Genomic DNA, 19,099 nt, shown 5'->3' on the forward strand with positions numbered 1-19,099 from the left:
ATTATGGCTTCTTCTGTTCCAAAGTAGCCGCAGGTAAAGCTCGCAGATACCTGGTTTGGAAGTAAATACAGGCAGAAGCAGTAAGCAAATTAGAACCATTTAATGGATGGAAAAATATATCTACTTATTTTAAATGTGTAATTTTGCCATCTCTGCATTATGTAAAAAGTAGAAAATATTGTGTTATCACATGCTTCATTTGTCACTATTTAAGATTTTATCATGGTTCACAATATTACAATGTCATAATGTTTGTTAGCTTAATTTCTAAAGAAAATTGCAGACACCGAGAGTCAAATTTGATCAAATTAAAAATTTGAGATGTAGTGTTTGTGAAAAGAGAACAAAAATTCCCAAATGATTCTTACAGGGTGCACCCTTTTGTGTCACGACATTGCAGAAAACAGCATGTCTCTAAGGCCACCAGTCTGACAATAACATGACTCCATGGACAGTGCAGAATTAGTTACAGAAGGAACTTCAGGAAGACTTCTCCTAGATGAATACGCCCACACAAACAACACAGAACATGCAAGAGTAAAATGCAAATCATTTTTCCTTAGTGAAAGAAGCAGACACAAAAGGCCACATGTTATTAGATTCCATTTACAGGAAATGTCCAGAATTAGAAAACAAATAAAAAGTAGGTTAGAGATCGCCAGGGGCTGAGGCAAGGGGAGAATGAGGACTGGTTCCTGATGGTTGTGGGGTTTCTCTTTGGGGTGATGAAAATGTTCTGGAATTCCAATAGTGGTAACAGTTGCACAACATCATGAATATACTTATTGCCACTGAACTGTACACTTTAAAATAGTTTTACTTCGGGAGGCCCAGGAGGGCAGATCACCTGAGGTCAGGAGTTCAAGAGCAGCCTGGCCAATGTGGCAAAACCCTGTCTCTACTAAAAATACAAAAATTAGCCAGGCATGGTGGCGCGTGCCTGTAATCCCAGCTACTTGGGAGGCTGAGGCAAGAGAATCGCTTGAACCCAGGAGGCGGAGGTTGCAGTGAGCTGAGATCACACCACTGCACTCTAGCCTGGGTGACAGAACAAAAAATAAATAAATAAATAAATCTCAAAAAAGTAAATAAATAAAATAGTTTTAGCCATTTTTAAAATGGTAAAAAACAAACAAACAAAAACTGTTACAAACAAAAATAGAGTGCTATGATGACCAAAAAAGTAAAATGCGAATAAGAAGCAACTACTAAGATGCCAAGTAAGACAAACTTAAAAAAACGAGTAATAAGACTTAAAAGGGCTAGAGATCCAGAATATATAAAGAATTAAAACCACAATGAGGGCTGTGCGCGGTGGCTCACGCCTGTAATCCCAGCACTTTGGGAGGCCAAGGTGGGCAGATCACGAGGTCAGGAGATCGGGACCACCCTAGCGAACATGGTGAAACCCTGTCTCTACTAAAAATACAAAAAAAAAAAAAAAATTAGCCAGGCGTGGTGGCATGCACCTGTAGTCCCAGCTACTCAGGAGGCTGAGGCAGAATGGCGTGAACCCGGGAGGCGGAGACTGCATTGAATCGAGATTGCACCACTGCACTCCAGCCTGGGCGACAGACCGAGGCTCTGTCTCAAAAAAAAACAAAAACAAAAACAAACAAAAAAAACCACAGTGATTGATACAATTTCACATTCCTTGTATTGGCACAAATTTTTAAAAGCTGACGATACCACTTGACCACTATGTGAAGCAAGGGAAGGCTCTTATTCTTCTGGTGGGAGTATAACTTGGCAAACACACTTCGGAAAACAATTTGGCATTATCACATAAAACTTTAAGAATCAAAATTCCACTCTCCCTCTCCCTCTCTTTCCACAGTCTCCCTCTCCCTCTCTTTCCACGGTCTCCCTCTCCCTCTCTTTCCACGGTCTCCCTCTGATGCCGAGCCAAAGCTGGACTGTACTGCTGCCATCTCGGCTCACTGCAACCTCCCTGCCTGATTCTCCTGCCTCAGCCTGCCGAGTGCCTGCGATTGCAGGCGCGTGCCGCCATGACTGACTGGTTTTCGTATTTTTTTGGTGGAGACGGGGTTTCGCTGTGTTGGCCGGGCTGGTCTCCAGCTCCTAACTGCGAGTGATCCGCCAGCCTCGGCCTCCCGAGGTGCCGGGATTGCAGACGGAGTCTCGTTCACTCAGTGCTCAATGTTGCCCAGGCTGGAGTGCAGTGGCGTGATCTCCGCTAGCTACAACCTCCACCTCCCAGCCGCCTGCCTTGGCCTCCCAAAGTGCCGAGATTGCAGCCTCTGCCCGGCCGCCACCCCGTCTGGGAAGTGAGGAGCGTCTCTGCCTGGCCGCCCATCGTCTGGGATGTGAGGAGCCCCTCTGCCCGGCTGCCCCGTCTGAGAAGTGAGGAGCCCCTCCGCCCGGCAGCCGCCCCGTCTGGGAAGTGAGGAGCGTCTCCGCCCGGCAGCCACTCCGTCCGGGAGGGAGGTGGGGGTCAGCCCCCGCCCGGCCAGCCGCCCCATCCGGGAGGGAGGTGGGGGCCCGCCTCCGTCCGGCCGCCACCCTGTCCGGGAGGTGGGGGGCGCCTCTGCCCAGCCGCCCCTTCTGGGAAGTGAGGAGCCCCTCTGCCCGGCCACCACCCCGTCTGGGAGGTGTACCCAACAGCTCATTGAGAAAGGGCCATGATGACGATGGCGGTTTTGTGGAATAGAAAAGGGGGAAAGGTGGGGAAATGATAGAGAAATCGGATTGTCGCTGTGTCTGTGTAGAAAGAAGTAGACATAGGAGACTTCATTTTGTTCTGTACTAAGAAAAATTCTTCTGCCTTGGGATGCTGTTGATCTATGACCTTACCCCCAACCCTGTGCTCTCTGAAACATGTGCTGTGTCCACTCAGGGTTAAATGGATTAAGGGCGGTGCAAGATGTGCTTTGTTAAACAGATGCTTGAAGGCAGCAGACTCGTTAAGAGTCATCACCACTCCCTAATCTCAAGTACCCAGGGACACAAACACTGCGGAAGGCCGCAGGGTCCTCTGCCTAGGAAAACCAGAGACCTTTGTTCACTTGTTTATCTGCTGACCTTCCCTCCACTATTGTCCTATGACCCTGCCAAATCCCCCTCTGCAAGAAACACCCAAGAATGATCAATAAAAAAAAAAAAATCAAAATTCCACTACTAGATCTCTAGGGAAACTCATGTACATGTACACAAAGAAGCATATACCAAAATGTTCAAAGCATAATGGTTTAATAGCAAATACTTAAAACAATATCAATTTTACCTTGTTTTTTCAGAGGCAGGGTCTCATTCTATTGCCCAGGCTGGAGGGCAGTGGCGCAACTGCACCTGACCACAGCCTCGTCCTCCCAGGCTCAAGTGATCCTCCAGCCTCAGCCTCCTGAGTAACTGGGACCACAGGTGTGTGCCACTGTGTCCAACTAATTTTATTTTTTAATGTTTTTGTAGGAGCTGTGTTGCGCGGGCTGGTCTCGAACCCCTGACTTCAAGAGATTCTCCCACCTCGGCCTCTCGAAGTACTGGGATTACAGATATTAGCTACTGAGCCCAGTCTCAATTTTAATAATAAGAAAATCAATATATAAATTGCGTACATTCATGCAAAAGAAAGCAATGAAGACATTTCAGGGAATCAGAGTAGACCTCTAAAATTGGTGGGGCCCAGAGCAAGGTTATAAATGGAGGCTTGGATACAAATGTCTAAATATTTAACAGTAATAAATCATGCTGAGCTGGGCTTAGTGGCTCATGCCTGTAATCCCAGCAGTTTGGGAGGCTGAGGCAAGAGGAATGCTTGAGCCCAGGCACTCGAGACCAGCCTGGGCAACATAGCGAGACACCGTCTCTACACACACACACACACACACACACACACACACACACACACACACAAATTAGCCAGGTATGGTGGCACTAGCCTGGTCCCAGCTACTGGGAGGCTGACATGGGAGGATCGTTTGAATCCAGGAGGTGGAGGCTGCAGTGGGCCATATTTGCACCACCACACTCCAGAGTGGTGACAGAACAAGATCCTGTCTCAAAAAAAAAAAAAAGTATATATATATGTATATGTATATGTGTGTGTGTGTATATATATGATATATATAAAATAAAAACTTTAATACAAAAACTTTAAAATTTGTTGTAAAAAAATTTTTTTGGAGACAGAGCCACACTCCGTTGCCCAGGCTGGTGTGCACTGGCATGAACATAGCTCACTGTAACCTCAAAATTCCTGGGATCAAGCAATCCTTCTGCCTCAGCCTCCAGCACTGCTAGGACTATGGGCATGCACCACCACGCCCAGCTAATATTTTTTATATAATTATTTTTATTTTTTATTTATTTTACTTGTTTTTTTATTTTTTTATTTTTTATTTTTATTTTTTGATGGGGTCTCACTATGTTGTCCAGGCTAGTCTTGAACTCCTGTCCTCAATCCTCTCATCTTGGCCTCCCAAAGCACTGGTAGTACACCCATGAGCCACTGCACCCAGCCCAGGAAAAAAATTTTTTTTGAATTCAAATAATGACTATTTCAAAGCCTTCCGATTGGCATAAGCCAAAAAAGTCTGATAACACTAAGCATTAATTGGCCAGAAAATGAGGAAACTGGGACACTCAGACATATAAGTATAAATTGGCACAGCCACCTTTATACTAATTTGTCAGAATCTGGAAAAGTTGAAGCTATATAACAATTCAAACCAACAATTCCACTTCCTAATGATCTACCCTGGAAAAGCTCTAACCATGAGCACCAGGAAACACTTGCCCGTAAATTCTTGGCAGCACGATTTGGTATAACAAAAACCTGGAAATATACTATATATCCATTACTGGGGGGAATAGGTAACTGAACTGTGGTATAAATCCTATGATGAAATACTTTTCAACTGTTAAAATGAATAAACTAGGTCCTTGTGTAGCAATATGAATAGATCTCCAAAACACAGCATTGAATAAAAATTCTAAAACACATAAAATACTACATTTTGTATATGGATGCAAATATATACAAGAGGAAATTATAAAATCATGGAAGGGCAAGATACACACCAAAATCATGATTGAAGCTGCTTCTTAGGAAAGGGAAATGAGACTGGGGATGAGAAAAAAATAACCTTAGGTCTGTTATGATTGTTTACTATATTTTAAAAGAGGAGCAAAACTGAAAAATGTGAACACTTATTTATCCTAGGAGGTGAGTTATAACTTTTATGGGTTCAGAATAAATATTCTCTGATGCTTGCGTTTTTCAGTATTCTATTCAACTTGCGAAACAGTCAACTAGTCCTCTTCCCATCTACCCACCCCCACCCAAAATGTGAATTAACCGAAAAGGAAAGACATACAAACAGGAAAGAACCCAGAGGAAACACCCACATCGGCAAAAACCGCAAAGCAATGTAAAGACGCTTAGGCAGCCTGCTTGAAACAGTTAACAGAAATCATGCAGGCAAAATAAATTTTTGAATTAATAACTTCATATAGTTACTGGACAATGTAAGTAGCTAGTTAAGAAGTCAAGGCCGGGCGCGGTGGCTCACGCCTGTAATCCCAGCACTTTGGGAGGCTGAGGTGGGCGGATTGCCTGAGCTCACGAGTTCGAGACCAGATTGGGCAACATAGTGAAATCCCGTCTCTACTAAAATACAAAAAAGAAAAAAAATTAGCCAGGCGTGGTGGCAGGCGCCTGTAGTCCCAGCTACGCGGGAGGCTGAGGCAGGAGAATCGCTTGAACCCGGAAGGCGGAAATTGTAGTGAGCCGAGATCGCGCCACTGCACTCCAGCCTGGCAACAGAGCGAGACTCTGTCACAAAAAAAAAAAAAAAAAAAAAAGTCAAACAAGGCCGGGAGCGGTGGCTCATGCCTGTAATCCTGCACTTTGGGAGGCTGGGAAGATTGCTTAAGCCTAGGAGTTTGAGAGCAGCCCAGGCAAAATGGCAAAATCCCATCTCTACTAAAAAATACAAAAATTAGCTGGGTGTGATGGCACATGCTTGTAATCCCAGCTACTCGGGAGGCTGAGGCAGGAGAATCGCTTGAACCGGGGAGGCGGAGGTTGCAGCGAGCTGAGATCACACCACTGCACTCCAGCCTGGGTGACAGAGTGAGACTCTGTCTCAAAAAAAGAAAAGAAAAGAAAAGAAAAGAAAAGTTAGCCGGACATGGTGGCGCCCACCTGTAGTCCCAGCTACTCAGGAGGCTGAGGGAGGAGGATCATCTGAGCCCAGGAATTCGAAGTGGCAGTGAGCTATGACCGTGCCACTGCACTTCAGTCTGGGTGACAAAGCAAGATCTCATTTCTAAAGAAAAAAAAAAGGAAGTCATGCAGATCTAGGTTCAAATACCAATCCTGCCAGCTTCTAGTTATGTTACTTTCAGTAGATTTCTGAAAGACTCCATGCCCGAGTTTCCTATAATAAAGATGGGACTTAAAATACTACCTTAGGCGCTATCCTAAAGACTAACCTGGATATCATCTCCAAAGTGCTTATCATAGTGGTTGGCACATAGTTATTTGTTCGATAAATAGTGATTATTTTTGCATCAGAACTGGGATTAGAACTCCATGTGTGGGCATATATTTCAGCAAAGCAAATAGAAATATCCAAACCGATTCACCAAAACAATTATCCAACATTGAAGCAAGCCCTGTTGTCAACTAAAATGTATCACTAAAAACATTGCAAAAGAAAAGACAGGAACTACAGAATAGACAGGATAAATCCTATCTATAAATAATAGTACCACAGACAAAATTTTATACACCCAGCACAATGCAAATCGTCCCCCTGTAAACAGAGACCAGTTTACTGAACTGAATAGTAATGTCAAGATGGGTATCAATTAGTTAACAGACCCCATTAACTGGTAATCTACAAAGAAAGTTCTTAAACTCACAAGTGGCAAGTTTTGGAAGACAAGGTTTTATTACTCGCTAAGAGGAGAATATTTTTAAAACATAAGTAGGGAGGAAAAAAACATGTTTTCTAGGACCCGAGGACAAAAAAAAAAATTCTCCCAGAGGTCCTTATTAGAACACTTTATACATTAATAGATTAAAAGTTTGTAATTCCCAAATTCAAAAGTGATATAAAACAAAATTAAAAATATGGCTCCGCCAATAAATGTTAGGAAATAAGATTTTATCACTCTACTAAAAAAAATAAACTTTATTGACTTCTCTGGAGGGTCCATCCAAATTTAGATAGACCAAATAATCCCTATATTATATATATTCTTATAAAAGTGGAGGTTAACAACCCAATTAACGAGTTTAAAACAGTTTTGCTGTTTCAAACCAGGGAAAAATATACCATAATAAACTTCATAAAACTAAAATTTCTAAGCATATTGCCTACAACAAATTGAAACAAAGTATTTAAATGTTAGATGTGTAACATATGAAAACAATTATAGGCCAGGTGAGGCAGTGGCTCAGGCCTGTAATCCCAGCACTTTGGGAGGCCTAGGCCGGCAGATTGCTTGAGCTCAGGAGTTCGAGACCGGCCTGGCCAACATCGCGAAACCCCATCTCTACTAAAAATACAAAAAATTAGCCAAGCCTGGTGGCACTCACCTATAATCCCAGCTACTTGGGAGTCTGAGGCAGTAGAATTGCTTGAACCTGGGAGGCAGAGTTTGCAGTGAGCTGAGATCGGGTCACTGCACTCCAGCCTTGGGTGACCCTATCTCAAAAAATTTTAAAAAAATCTTTTTTTAAAAGGATTATGTCTATGTAGCCTTTTTCCTGAAAATAAAAGTTGGATTTATAAGACAATCAGGGAAATTTGAATACCAACTGGACAATAGATGATATTAAAATTGTAATTTTTTTTACAAAAATGTGATCATTGCACTGTATTATGTTAATAAAACATAGTTCTTATGTTTTAGAGATACTGAAGTACTTAGTAATCAAATGGTTGCTGAGATTTGCTTTAAAATAACACATTGGAGTTGGGGACACATGGGGAATAGGGAGAATAAATGAAACAAAACTGGCCATATTTTCAAAACTGTTGAAATGATGGGTACAAGGGGCTTCATCATTTTTTTCTCTCTACTTTTGAGTATGTTGAAAATATCCATAGTAAGAAATAAAAAAATAAAAAGCATATGTATTTCATACTAAAAATCAACACTAGTTGGTGAAGAATTTGTCATAATAGAAAAGATAAGAACAGAAAAAACATAACAAAGCCTTCCAACCATGTTATTTGGTGTAGTGCTAGAACATGCTAGAATGTTCCTTCCTTTTCTATCCTCCACCCTCTGCTCTCTTCTCCTTCTCAGAGATTTCTTCAGTGACCAGCAATGACTTAGATGATTTCCTCGATACCCATAACTCCCAGCAACTCAGAAACAACCTTCAAATTGTTGCCCCACAACATATTAAAGAAAATTTTAAATAAAGGAACACATTCAAGCACTTTTTAAAAACGTTAGAGTGAGCTGAAAGGGTTTTTGCTCTAAAGAAATTTTTTAAAAAATATATTGCGTCCTCTACCTCATCCATCTAAAACACTTACCTTTGTGTGTTTTATTACACGTATATTGGGGGTGAGTGACTGGAGTTTTTGTTAGGTGCGTGATCAAAAGTTTGCCGACTGGTCGGACTTGGTGGCTTATGCCTGTAATCCCAGCACTTTGGGAGGCTGAGACAAGTGGATCACCTGAGGTCAGGAGTTCGAGACCAGCCTGGCCAACATGGTGAAACCCTGTCTCTACTAAAAATACAAAAATTGGCCGGGTGCGATGGTGCATGCCGAGTAATCCCAGCTACTCGGGAGGCTGAGGCAGGAGAATCGCTTGAACCTGGGAGGTGGAGGTTGCAGTGAACCGAGGTGGAGCCACTGCACTCCAGCCTAAAAAGTTTGCTGACCACCATTTTAAACCCTGGGACACAAGTCAAAGTGTTTAAGAATGGGCCAAGTGTAAAAAGTACTGTATCGAGAAACGTAATTGAGCAGAAGCACATAGTGACAGAAAGGGTGGGAGGAAAGACTGGCCATTCATTAATTCAACAAGGCGTTCATTCAGTTCATTCAGAAATTAGATGGGAAGGCGGAACCCGCCAAGAAGGGAAAGAGACTTCACAAAAAGGACTTGGTGATGACAGATTGTGAGGAGGATTAAAACCCTGCCTGGAGGAAAAGATGAGTTTGATTCTATGGACAGGACACACGCGGGAGAGGAAGGGCTTGGGATCAAGGGAAAGGCCTGGGCAGCGAATGTGGACCTGGAAGCCATCTTTTTAGATGTGCAGCTGTCCTCGAGGGAGCAAGCTCTCTTAGGGAGAAACTGGGAAGAAAATCACTCAAGAGGCTTAACCCAAACCTTGCAGCGCATCTGCATTTAGACGAAAAAAAAAAAAAAGGCAAACGGAAACAACAGAAGCAGTGGCCCGAGACGTGAGCCACACTGCTTCAAAGGGATTTAAGAGAGTTGTCCCAAGGCAGGCGGTCAACTGCGCGCGCCACCGTGGAGAGACCACCCAGAGGGAAGGCCCGCGGCTGCTACAACTTCAGGAACCTGGAAAAGGGCCACCCCTGCTACGCGCCAGGCATCAGAAAAGCGGCGATGAGGGGCATGGGGGTGACCGGGAAGGGAGGGACAAGCAGAGAGACCTGCGGCTCGCTCCGGCGGAGACGGACCGGGGGCCCAGGGCGGCTGGGTTACTGGCTCCGCCACGTCTAGGGAAGGAGGTAGTAGGGAGGGAAAGACTCAAGATACCGAAGACTGGAGGCTCTTTCCTTCCTTCCCAAACCTGCCTCCCGCTTCTCTAGGCCCTGGCTGGCTCCAGAGCACTTTATTCTTCTGATTCGTGCGGGCGGGCGGGGAAAGGGGTGGAGGTTGAGCCTGGTCTCCTCCAGGCACTAGCATTTTAGCCATTCTCGAGAAAAGGTCTGGAGGTGCCGGAAGGAAGGGAACTGCAAAGGTAGAAGCGCGGGCCCTGCAGAGGCTCCCAGAGGGGAGCAGAGAAAGGAGTGGCTGGAGGCGGAGGCTGTCAGGTGCGGGGTCCCGGCGAAGCCGTGCCCCTCCCAGAACATTGCCCGCCTGGACAGTCCACCCCGACCACGGCTGCGGACAGCGCCCCTCCCTCCGGGTGCACTCACCGCTCGGACTTCGAATAGTTGCACCGGCCCAGCAAGTTGAGTTTGCAGAGATGCAGGTTATCGCAGGATCTCTGGCAGTACTTGCGACGGCAGACCCGGGCTCGAGTGGTGGCCACCACCGATCGGGTGATCCCGGCCTCGCCGCCGGTCTCCAACACCACAAAGCGGTCGGGCCCGGCCACCTGCAGCACCTCACAGAGCTGCCGCTCAGACAGCGCGATCTTCTGGAGCAGCGCGTCCAGGGCCATGCGGCCCCCGTGGGCGCACAGGATTTTGGTGATGAAGCAGCACACCTCCGGGTCCGCCATGGCGCGCTGGCTGTGCTGGCTCTGCCGCGGCGCGGGACTCGGTTCCGCGGAAATCGGAAATCGAAACTTACAAGTGTCCAGGGGCGGGCGCGGGCGGTGCTACTGCTGGGCGCGCCCGGAGTCAGCGAGGGCGCGCTCTCCGTCGCCGTTAGCCCAGCCCAGCGATCCACTCTCGGCTCTCAGGTCAAGAGGCTAGATCTCACCGACCGGGTCCTAGTGGCAGGTTTACAGCCGGCCGCAAGGGCAACTGGGTGGAAAGAAAGAGAAGGCGCGGGCAAATCTGCTGGTGACCGCCTGGGGTGGCCTCCTCTCGGTTCTAGGCTCCGCGAGGGTGAGGTTCTCCAGCCGGGCTCCGCGAGCCTTCTTTAGAAAGAAGAGAAACTAAAAGCGATCTTGGGGCTCTGGCCGGTGTTTTATAAGCCAGCCGACTGAGGCGTGTGACGCAAGTCCTGAGAGCCCTGTTGAGGAGTGCGCACCCCACCCATTCCCGGAAAGAGCAGACCCTAGCGAGCGCTTCCTGCGAGCCGTGCGCTCTGCCTCCGTTGGTAGTGAATCTTCCCAGCAACTCCACATGGTAGATATTATTATCCTCACCCTGAACTTGAGGAAGTAACTTGCACGAACACGCACTGGCATCAAGCGCAGCCCAGATGCCACCGAGTTTCCCCAAATCGCGTCCCCAGGCCCCAGATCCTGGTACCCCAGGCCCCGATGTGCAAGTTTCTCCTCCACCACCGTGCCCTCTTAAAGAACAACGATTGCCACTCTCCCTCGTTTCTGCCTTCTCAAGAACTTTTGGACGAACCACTTCTTGACATGGTCTTGCTTACCTAGAATCGCTAACTCGGTGCCCTGAACCACTGCTTGTACCTCAATCACGGTGGACATGCTAAGACATATCCCAAGATTTCAGATCGGTTCCTCCCCGTAGAGATTGGGACAAGAACTTTTCCACTGTGGGGACGTACTTTGACCCCCAGAGTTGACATAAAGATTGTTTTTAAGTGAAAACATTGAGCTACAGAAGATGTAGAAAGAAATCTTAATGAAACTTCCCTTATCTGACTAAAGCAAAACCTCCCGAAAACATGGTGCCATTAAAAGCCTCTCGGAGTATTCAGCTGCCAGGAAGACAGACTGTCCCATTACCATTAGCACCAAAAAACCCAATGGGCTGGGTGCTGTGGCTCAGCCCGTAATCCCAGCGCTTTAGGAAGCCGAGGCAGTGGGAGGATTGCTTGAACCCAGGAGTTCAAGACTAGCCTGGGCAACATAGTGAGCTCTCTTCAATAATAATAATAATAATAATAATAATAACAACCCGGGCATGGTGGTGTGCACCCGCAGTCCCAGCTACTCGGGAGCCTGAGGTGGGAGGATTGCTTGAGCATGGGAGGAGGCTGCAACGAGCCGGGATTGTGCCACTGCACTCCAGCCTGGGCGATAGCGCTGAGACTTTGTCTCAAAAACACAAAACAACCCAATCAAAACTTCCAAACTCTCCTACTGAAGCCCTAAAACTTTCCTTTTTGTTAAGTTGAGGTATATAAACCTTTACTTTTGAGTTTTCTGTTACTGGAAGCTCCTGCATGCATGTGTAAATAAACTTTGTCTTTTCTCCTATTTATCTGTCTAGTGCCAGTTAATTTTTAGGCCCCCAAAGACAGGACACAAGTTGAAGAGAAAAAAGGTTTTTTTTTCCAACATCTTCAAATAAAATAGATGGGTCATTGATCAGATAAGAAATACATCTTTTTAAAAAATAATAGAATCTGGTTGCTAACTTAGAAATTCTTCAAAATGATTAATGAGAATTCTCCTCAGTTTTGTCATTCATGGTATATAAACCCTCTTTCAGGAATAGAGTACTTTGTTATGAAAACCAGCCAAACATGGGGGCCACATAGGATCATCTTAGGATGTCTAAGAGGGACATCTTGTTCCCTCTAGTTGCTGCTTCTATAGTTGTCTTTTAATCCACTTGGCCTTATTTGTGGTCTGACAGGTTCCCAGGGACCTTTTATTATCAAATCAACTAAGTTCTAGATGTTTATTGACTATCTTCTATGTGGTATTTACATTAGTTAGTAATGTAAGAACATGCAGAAGTTTAAAAAACAGTCCCTGCACTCAAGGAGCATGTATGCGAAGACATGAAAAAATGCATGGAAATATAAGCAAATTCATGGGTAAATGCCACAATGGGAATATAGAAGATGAGAGACTGAAGAGTCTAGTTTGGCTACAGTGGTTGGGAGTACAGACATAGAATCTCCTCCAATTTGAAGCCATGAAAAATGATTTAAGGGCCAGGTGCAGTGGTTTGTGCCTGTAATCCCAACACTTTGGGAGGCCAAGGCGGGAGGATCATGACCATCCTGGGCAACATACTGTGAGATCCACCTGGGCAACATAGCGAGACCTCATCTCCACTAAAAATAAAAATTAGCCAGACATAGTGGTATGTGCCTGTAGTCCCAACTACTTGGGAGGCTGCGGCGGGAGGATTTCTTGAGCCCGGGAGTTCAAGGTTGCAGTGAGCTACAATTGTGCCACCACACTCCAGCAAAGGCAACAGAGGAAGATCCTTTTGGAAAGGGAAGAGAAGGGAAAGGGAAAGGGAAACGGAAACAGAAAGTGACAGAGAAAGGGAAAGGGAAAGTGAAAATGAAAGAGAAAGGGAAATGGAAAGGGAAAGGGAGGGAAAGGAAAGAAAGGAAGGGAAAGGAAAGGAAGAGAAAGGAAAGGAAGGAAGGGAAAGGAAAGAAGGGAAAGGAAAGGGGAAAAGGAAGGAAAAGGAAAAAAAGGAAGGAAAAGGAAAAGGGGAAAAAAGAAGGGAAAGTGAAAGGAAAAAAGAAAGGGAAAGTGGAAGAGAAAGGTGATTTAAGGAGTTCTGGGAAGGGAAAAGGAGACATTTTGAAAAATTTTGAAATATGTGCCATCAGAGATTGGGTTCTCCAGGAAGGAGATCCTGACATGGAGTTAAGAGTGCAGAACTTTCTCTGCACTTTTTCTGGGGCATAATGCCAGAAAAAGTCAAAGGAAAAAGCATGATTGATCCATGGGGCCTATCAGACTTTTGCGCGGACCTAACAAAGTCTCTGCCAGCCCAATGAGGAGCTCTGGAGTAGGAGTCCAGCTTTGGACAGAAAAGGCTAGGCCCTTGTACTGCCTTGCTCAGTCACCGGTGGGGGCCACCAGAGAAGTGGATGACTTCAGCTCGAATGCTGGGGCAGATCTTGAAAGAGCTAAAGCTGGAGGATATTGGCTAAACATGCTCCTCAAAGCTGGGCTGCAAGCTTGACCTGAGTGCCACCCTGTGTCAGCTGTAGTCCACCCTTTGTACTACATGGCTTTCTTTATCCATTTGTATTTAGGGAACAGGCTTTTCAGGGTCACTCTTCCTACAAGGAAGCTTACCACAGAGAAATTAGTGGAATGAACTATAGTCCTTGTCACTGCAGTTGGTCTCAAGGCCACAGCTGGTGGTCTGGTCCTCATCATATCCCTCCACCACTATCCATTCCAATCCCTCTCACCCTTGGCCACCACCTCAGCTGCTCTCAGTAGCTTAATCTGGTCGGGTGCCCTATTTGTAAGTGGTCTGAGCACATCTCAGTCCCAGCTGGGCAAAGGATTACCAAGAGACACCAAAATAGGTCACCAGAATTCCATACATATTCCACCTGCCCACATTGTGTAACAACAGCCACACCTCCTGCTGACCAGCAACAGTTACCTCGGATAAGATGGCCATTCCCTTTCTTACTTGCTAGTCTCTGACCATTAGGAGGCCAAAGTACCTGGTGACAGCCATCACAGTAGTCCAGTGGGATCTCTGCGGTATCTCCAGGCAAGAGTGTGCCCCTTTGGGGAACCAGGACCTATAACTCTGCAGAGCCCAGCATTGCTGGGAGAGGAAATTGCAGGGGGTCATTGGAATTATACTAAGTAGGGCCACTCAGGCTTACCCATTCTTTCCAGACTCATGTATGGACACAGTACCATACTAACTTGACCGATTCAAGGCATATACCACGATGTTCTGGAGTCTGTGTCATCATTGTAGGGTATCACCTCCATGCTGGTGCTTGACTCCATCTTTAACTAGCCATTCCATACTTCATCCTATAGCTACTGGGTGGTGAAGTGTATGATAGGACCATGGATAGTACCATGTTCATGGGTTCATTCCCTCCACTTTCTGTGCCATGAAAAGATTCACCTGATAAGATGCTATGTTAAGTGTGATTCCATGTCTGTGGATCGGGCAATCTTTAAGTCTCCAGAAAGTGGTGCTACTGGCCGGGCACGGTGGTTCAAGCCTGTAATCTCATCACTTTAGGAGGCTGAGGCAGGGGGATCACTTGAGGTCAGGAGTTCCAGACCAGCCTGACCATCGTGGTGAAACCCTGTGTCTACTAAAAATACAAAATTAGCCGGGTGTGGTAGCACACGCCTGTAATCCCAGCTATTTGGGAGGCTGAGGCAGGATAATCGCTTGAACCCAGAAGGCAGAGGTTGCAGTGAGCTGAGATCGCACTATTGCACTCCAGCCTGGGCAACAAGAGTGAAATTCCATCAAAAAAAAAAAAAAAAAAAAAAAGAGTGCTACTACTGAGACTCTGCAGGGAGGAAGGGCAACCCCAAATCCAGAATAACTGCCTCTTCTTGTGAGAACCACCGATGGTTCTGCCAGGACAAAAGGGGCCCGATGCAGTCTACTGGTCCCCAAGTAGTCTATTGGTCTCCTTAAGGAATAGAGCTTAGCATTGGTCTTTATGGCTGGCAGATCAGACACTCAGAGGTGGCAGTAGCTGTGTTTATTTTGGCAAACGATAATCTATGCTGTTAGGTTCTTGCATCGCTTCCATCTCCTGGCCACCATGGCCTCTTTGCGCAGCAGTAGGGGAGGGGGCCTGTCACTAAGCCTGGCCAACATTAACTGGCCAAGTTATTTTGTGTAGTTGGCATATCTTTTGTGGGTCTTAATGTGATATGAACTGCCCACTTCCATACATCTATTCATATGCTTCCTTTTACTTTTAGGCTCCCAAACTCCCAGCCAGGCCACCATCACTGCCCATGAGACCATGTATGTTCTAACCCTAGGCCATACTCCTTCCATACGAAGTGATGACTAGGTACACTCTCAAAGCTCCTCCCGCTGGGGAGATTTTCCCTTACCACTGTTTTTCAAGGACTTCCCTGAGTGAGACTGTAATATAGCTGCCATGCATTTTCAGCTCGTACCCACATATTAAGCTAGCCCATCCTTAACGCAAACTTGGTCTTTTTCCCTCCTCCTTTAGCTGGTTATATGGGACCCCCTCACATGACCACAGGTGAGGCTAGGGGAGGGGTGCTGGTGCAACTGTAGTGAGTGACATGGAAATCTGGGCTAATTGCTCATGCAGCTTGAGTGTGCGTGTGCCCTCTGGTCCCACTTGTGTTCAGTCCCAGATGTACCAGTTTTATCCTATGATGGCTTTGATACTGACCCTCCCTGACCTTATCACTTGGTGTGTCTAACAGGACGTAGCTGATGGCAGCCAGTTTTGAATCCATGATCACTTGGTGTCTCCACCAGGGCCCAGTAGAAAGTAGGAGCTGTTTTCTGAAAGGAGTGTAATGCTTCACTGCAGTTCGCATGACCTTGTTACACTATCCAAGGAGTCTGCATTGTGATTCCTCTATTGGGACTCACCATAAATGCCATACTACATCTTTTTCCATCACTGACATCTCCAACATGAGAAGCTGTGCCAGATTTTACAGTCCACTCAAAAGGGCTGCTTGTGTCACAGCCTGGAGAGCTCTTTCCTGTTCTGAGCCCCACTCAAAGCTGGCAATCTCTGTGTAACCCAGTATATGCGCAGCAGCAGTATTCTTAGGTGTGAAATGTGTTTTGTCAAGAACCCAAAGATTCCTAACAGACTATGTGCTTCCTTCTTTCCAATAAATATAAATGATGCAACAATTTTTCTTTTGCCTTGGAAGGAATGTCCCAGCACACTGGTGACCACTGGACCTTTCAAATCGTTAGTGAAGTGGCAGGTCACCGTATCTTTGTAGGATTTATTTCCCACTCTCAGGAGCACATGTGTCATACCAAGGCCTCTACCATGCTCTTCACCTCTTTCTCATCCTGCCTGAGCAGCATGACATCCTCGATGTGATGGATCAATGTGATATTACATGAGATGTCCAAATGCTCCAGTTCTCTTTGGACTAGATTACGGCAGAGGACTGAAAAGGAACATAGCCCTGTGGCAAAACTGTAAAGGCTTGTTGCTATGCATTCCGTATGAATATGAACTCTTTCTGATCCTCTTTCTTGATTGCAATAGAAAAGAATGCATTCACCAGATCAATGGCCTCAAACCACTTCAAACTGCATAAATCTGCTCTGGCAAAGATGCTATATCCAGTACAGAGCTACTACTTCCTTGCAGTAGTCTGAAGTCATTCTCTAGGAACCATCCCATTGCTGCAGGGTCCATACTGGCAAATTAAACAGAAACATGACAGGGACCATGCTTCTTCATCCTTTAGATATTTAAGAGTGGCACTAATATCTGCCATCCTCCTCACCCTAGACTGCAATGCTATTTTGTAGTTACCACATTGGCTGGGGTGGGGGACAGTTTCAGATACTTCCACTTAGCCTTCTCTACTGTGATAGCTCCCACTCTACAAAACCAGGATGAATGTGAGAGTTAGCCCAATTCCCAAGTGTGGCAATCCTAACCACATATTTGGGGATTAGGAGAAGGACGATTGGTGGGTTCATGGACCCAGAGAACCCACTGTAAGCTGGAACTCAGTCAGGACTCCATTTGCTCCCACTCTAACATGGAAGCGATGAGAATGCTTCAGTTCTCTGGGCATCAGTTGACCTCTGACCTTGTACCCAACAGTCACCAAAATGTCTGCATATTCCCCCATCCCGTGTTCCATCACTGGAATAAATATTGTAGGTCTCTTTAGGGGAAGAATCAGAGGAACTGTGACAATACTTTCTTGCCACAGTGTTACAGGTCCTTCATCTTGGTGACTTGGCCACCACTTCACTCAGTGGGTTCTGAGTCTGAACATTGGTTCAGGAATGGAAACCAGGCAAGGAAATGTTTTCCTCATTGTCCTGCTTATTAATTCTTTTATTTTAGATTATACATGTGAAGCAGGACAGATGCTCCTTGACTTCCAATGGGGTTATGTCCCAACAAATCCATCATACATTGAATATACTGTAAGTAAACAATGTATTTAGGCCAGGCACAGTGGCTCACGCCTGTAATCCCAGCACTTTGGGAGGCTGAGGCAGGCAGATCACTTGAGGTAAGGAATTTACGACCAGCCTGGCCAACATGATGAAACCCCACCTCTACTTAAAAAAAATACAAAAATTAGCCAGGCATGGTGACTCACACCTGTAATCCCAGGTATTTGGGAGGCTGAGGCAGGAGAATTGCTTGAACCCAGGAGGCAGAGGTTGCAGTGAGCCTAGATCGCCCCACTGCCCTCCAGCCTGGGAGCAAGACTCTGTCTCAAAAAAAAAAAAAAAAAAAAAAAACACCAAAAATGTATTTAATACACCTAACCTACCAAATATCGTAGCTTAGCCTAAGCTACATTAAATGTGCTCAGAACACTTACATTAGCCTACAATTGAGCAAAATCATCAAACACAAAGCCTAGTGCATAATAAAGTGCTGAATATCTCATCATGTAATTTTTGAATTCACTACACTGTATAGTATCCGTTGTTTACTCTTGTCATTAGGTAGCTGACTGGGAGCTGTGGCTTGCTGCCACTGCCCAGCATCACAAGAGGGTATCATATGGCATATCCCTAGCCTGGGAAGAGATCAAAGTTCAAAATTCAAAGTGCAGTTTCTACTGAATGCACACCATGGTGAGGCAGAAAAATCATATGTTGAGGGCCATTTGGACTTTTTGACTACCCACGCGTCTATGTTCTTCCTAGAGAAACTGTGTGCTATTTACAATCCCTACAACTCCCTAAAAGTCAGGTCCTGTTAGCTGCCACTCTGATTTTGTCGTTCCGCCCTTAAGTGCCATCATTCTGGTTTCTAGTGCATCAGGATCCCATCATCTTCATTACTATCAGTGAGCCAAGTTCCAGGACAGCCCCTCCTTCTATCACCTATGTTCTACTGGGGAAAGTACCACTGAACTTATTAGCAATGTTGCTGTACCTCTCACCAATGCGTTCCCTAAGGCCTTGATGAATATAACTCCTTGAGCGATCCTATGGGACATAATCCCCTGGTGGCTGTTCTGGCCTAACCTTACATCTGTTTCAGCATGTCCCCTTTTCTGAGTCTTTTAATCCTTTCCTCTACTGCCTGACATAGGAATTTAGGCACTTCAGACTCACTCTTCATGAACCAGCACTTTTCCAGGATTCAGGGAGCCAACCTAGCAGCAATTTTGTACCATCCCCTGGTTCTTACCAGGATGCTCAACCTCGTATCCTGAGATGTGCCCTTATGTCAATAAATTCTCCTGTATACAATCTCATATTATTCCAGCTCCCTTGACAGAGCAGTTCTCTCAGAATGCTGAAGTTGGAAATCAAAGTGTATGAAGTAAAGAAATAAAACAATTGAGTATAGAACATTCATTTTAGAGGATTGACAGGGAAGGGAAGGGAATGGG

General features: G+C 45.7%; 1 protein-coding gene across 4 annotated transcripts in view; it reads right to left on the minus strand.

The window, feature by feature from the left end:
- Positions 1-19,099, minus strand: part of ZC3HAV1 (zinc finger CCCH-type containing, antiviral 1) — an 88,742-nt gene that overhangs the window by 54,905 nt on the left and 14,738 nt on the right. Inside the window, exon 1 of one of the 4 annotated variants that reach the window (XM_008965938.4) lies at positions 10,107-11,946. The exons of 1 other annotated variant lie outside the window; for it this stretch is intronic. In XM_008965938.4, the coding sequence (XP_008964186.3) occupies positions 10,107-10,414 (308 nt within the window). In that variant the 5' untranslated portion in view covers positions 10,415-11,946. 4 annotated transcript variants of the gene reach the window in all.

Source organism: Pan paniscus, chromosome 6 (genome assembly GCF_029289425.2).
Source record: "Pan paniscus chromosome 6, NHGRI_mPanPan1-v2.0_pri, whole genome shotgun sequence".
Classification (NCBI taxonomy): Eukaryota; Metazoa; Chordata; class Mammalia; order Primates; family Hominidae; genus Pan; species Pan paniscus.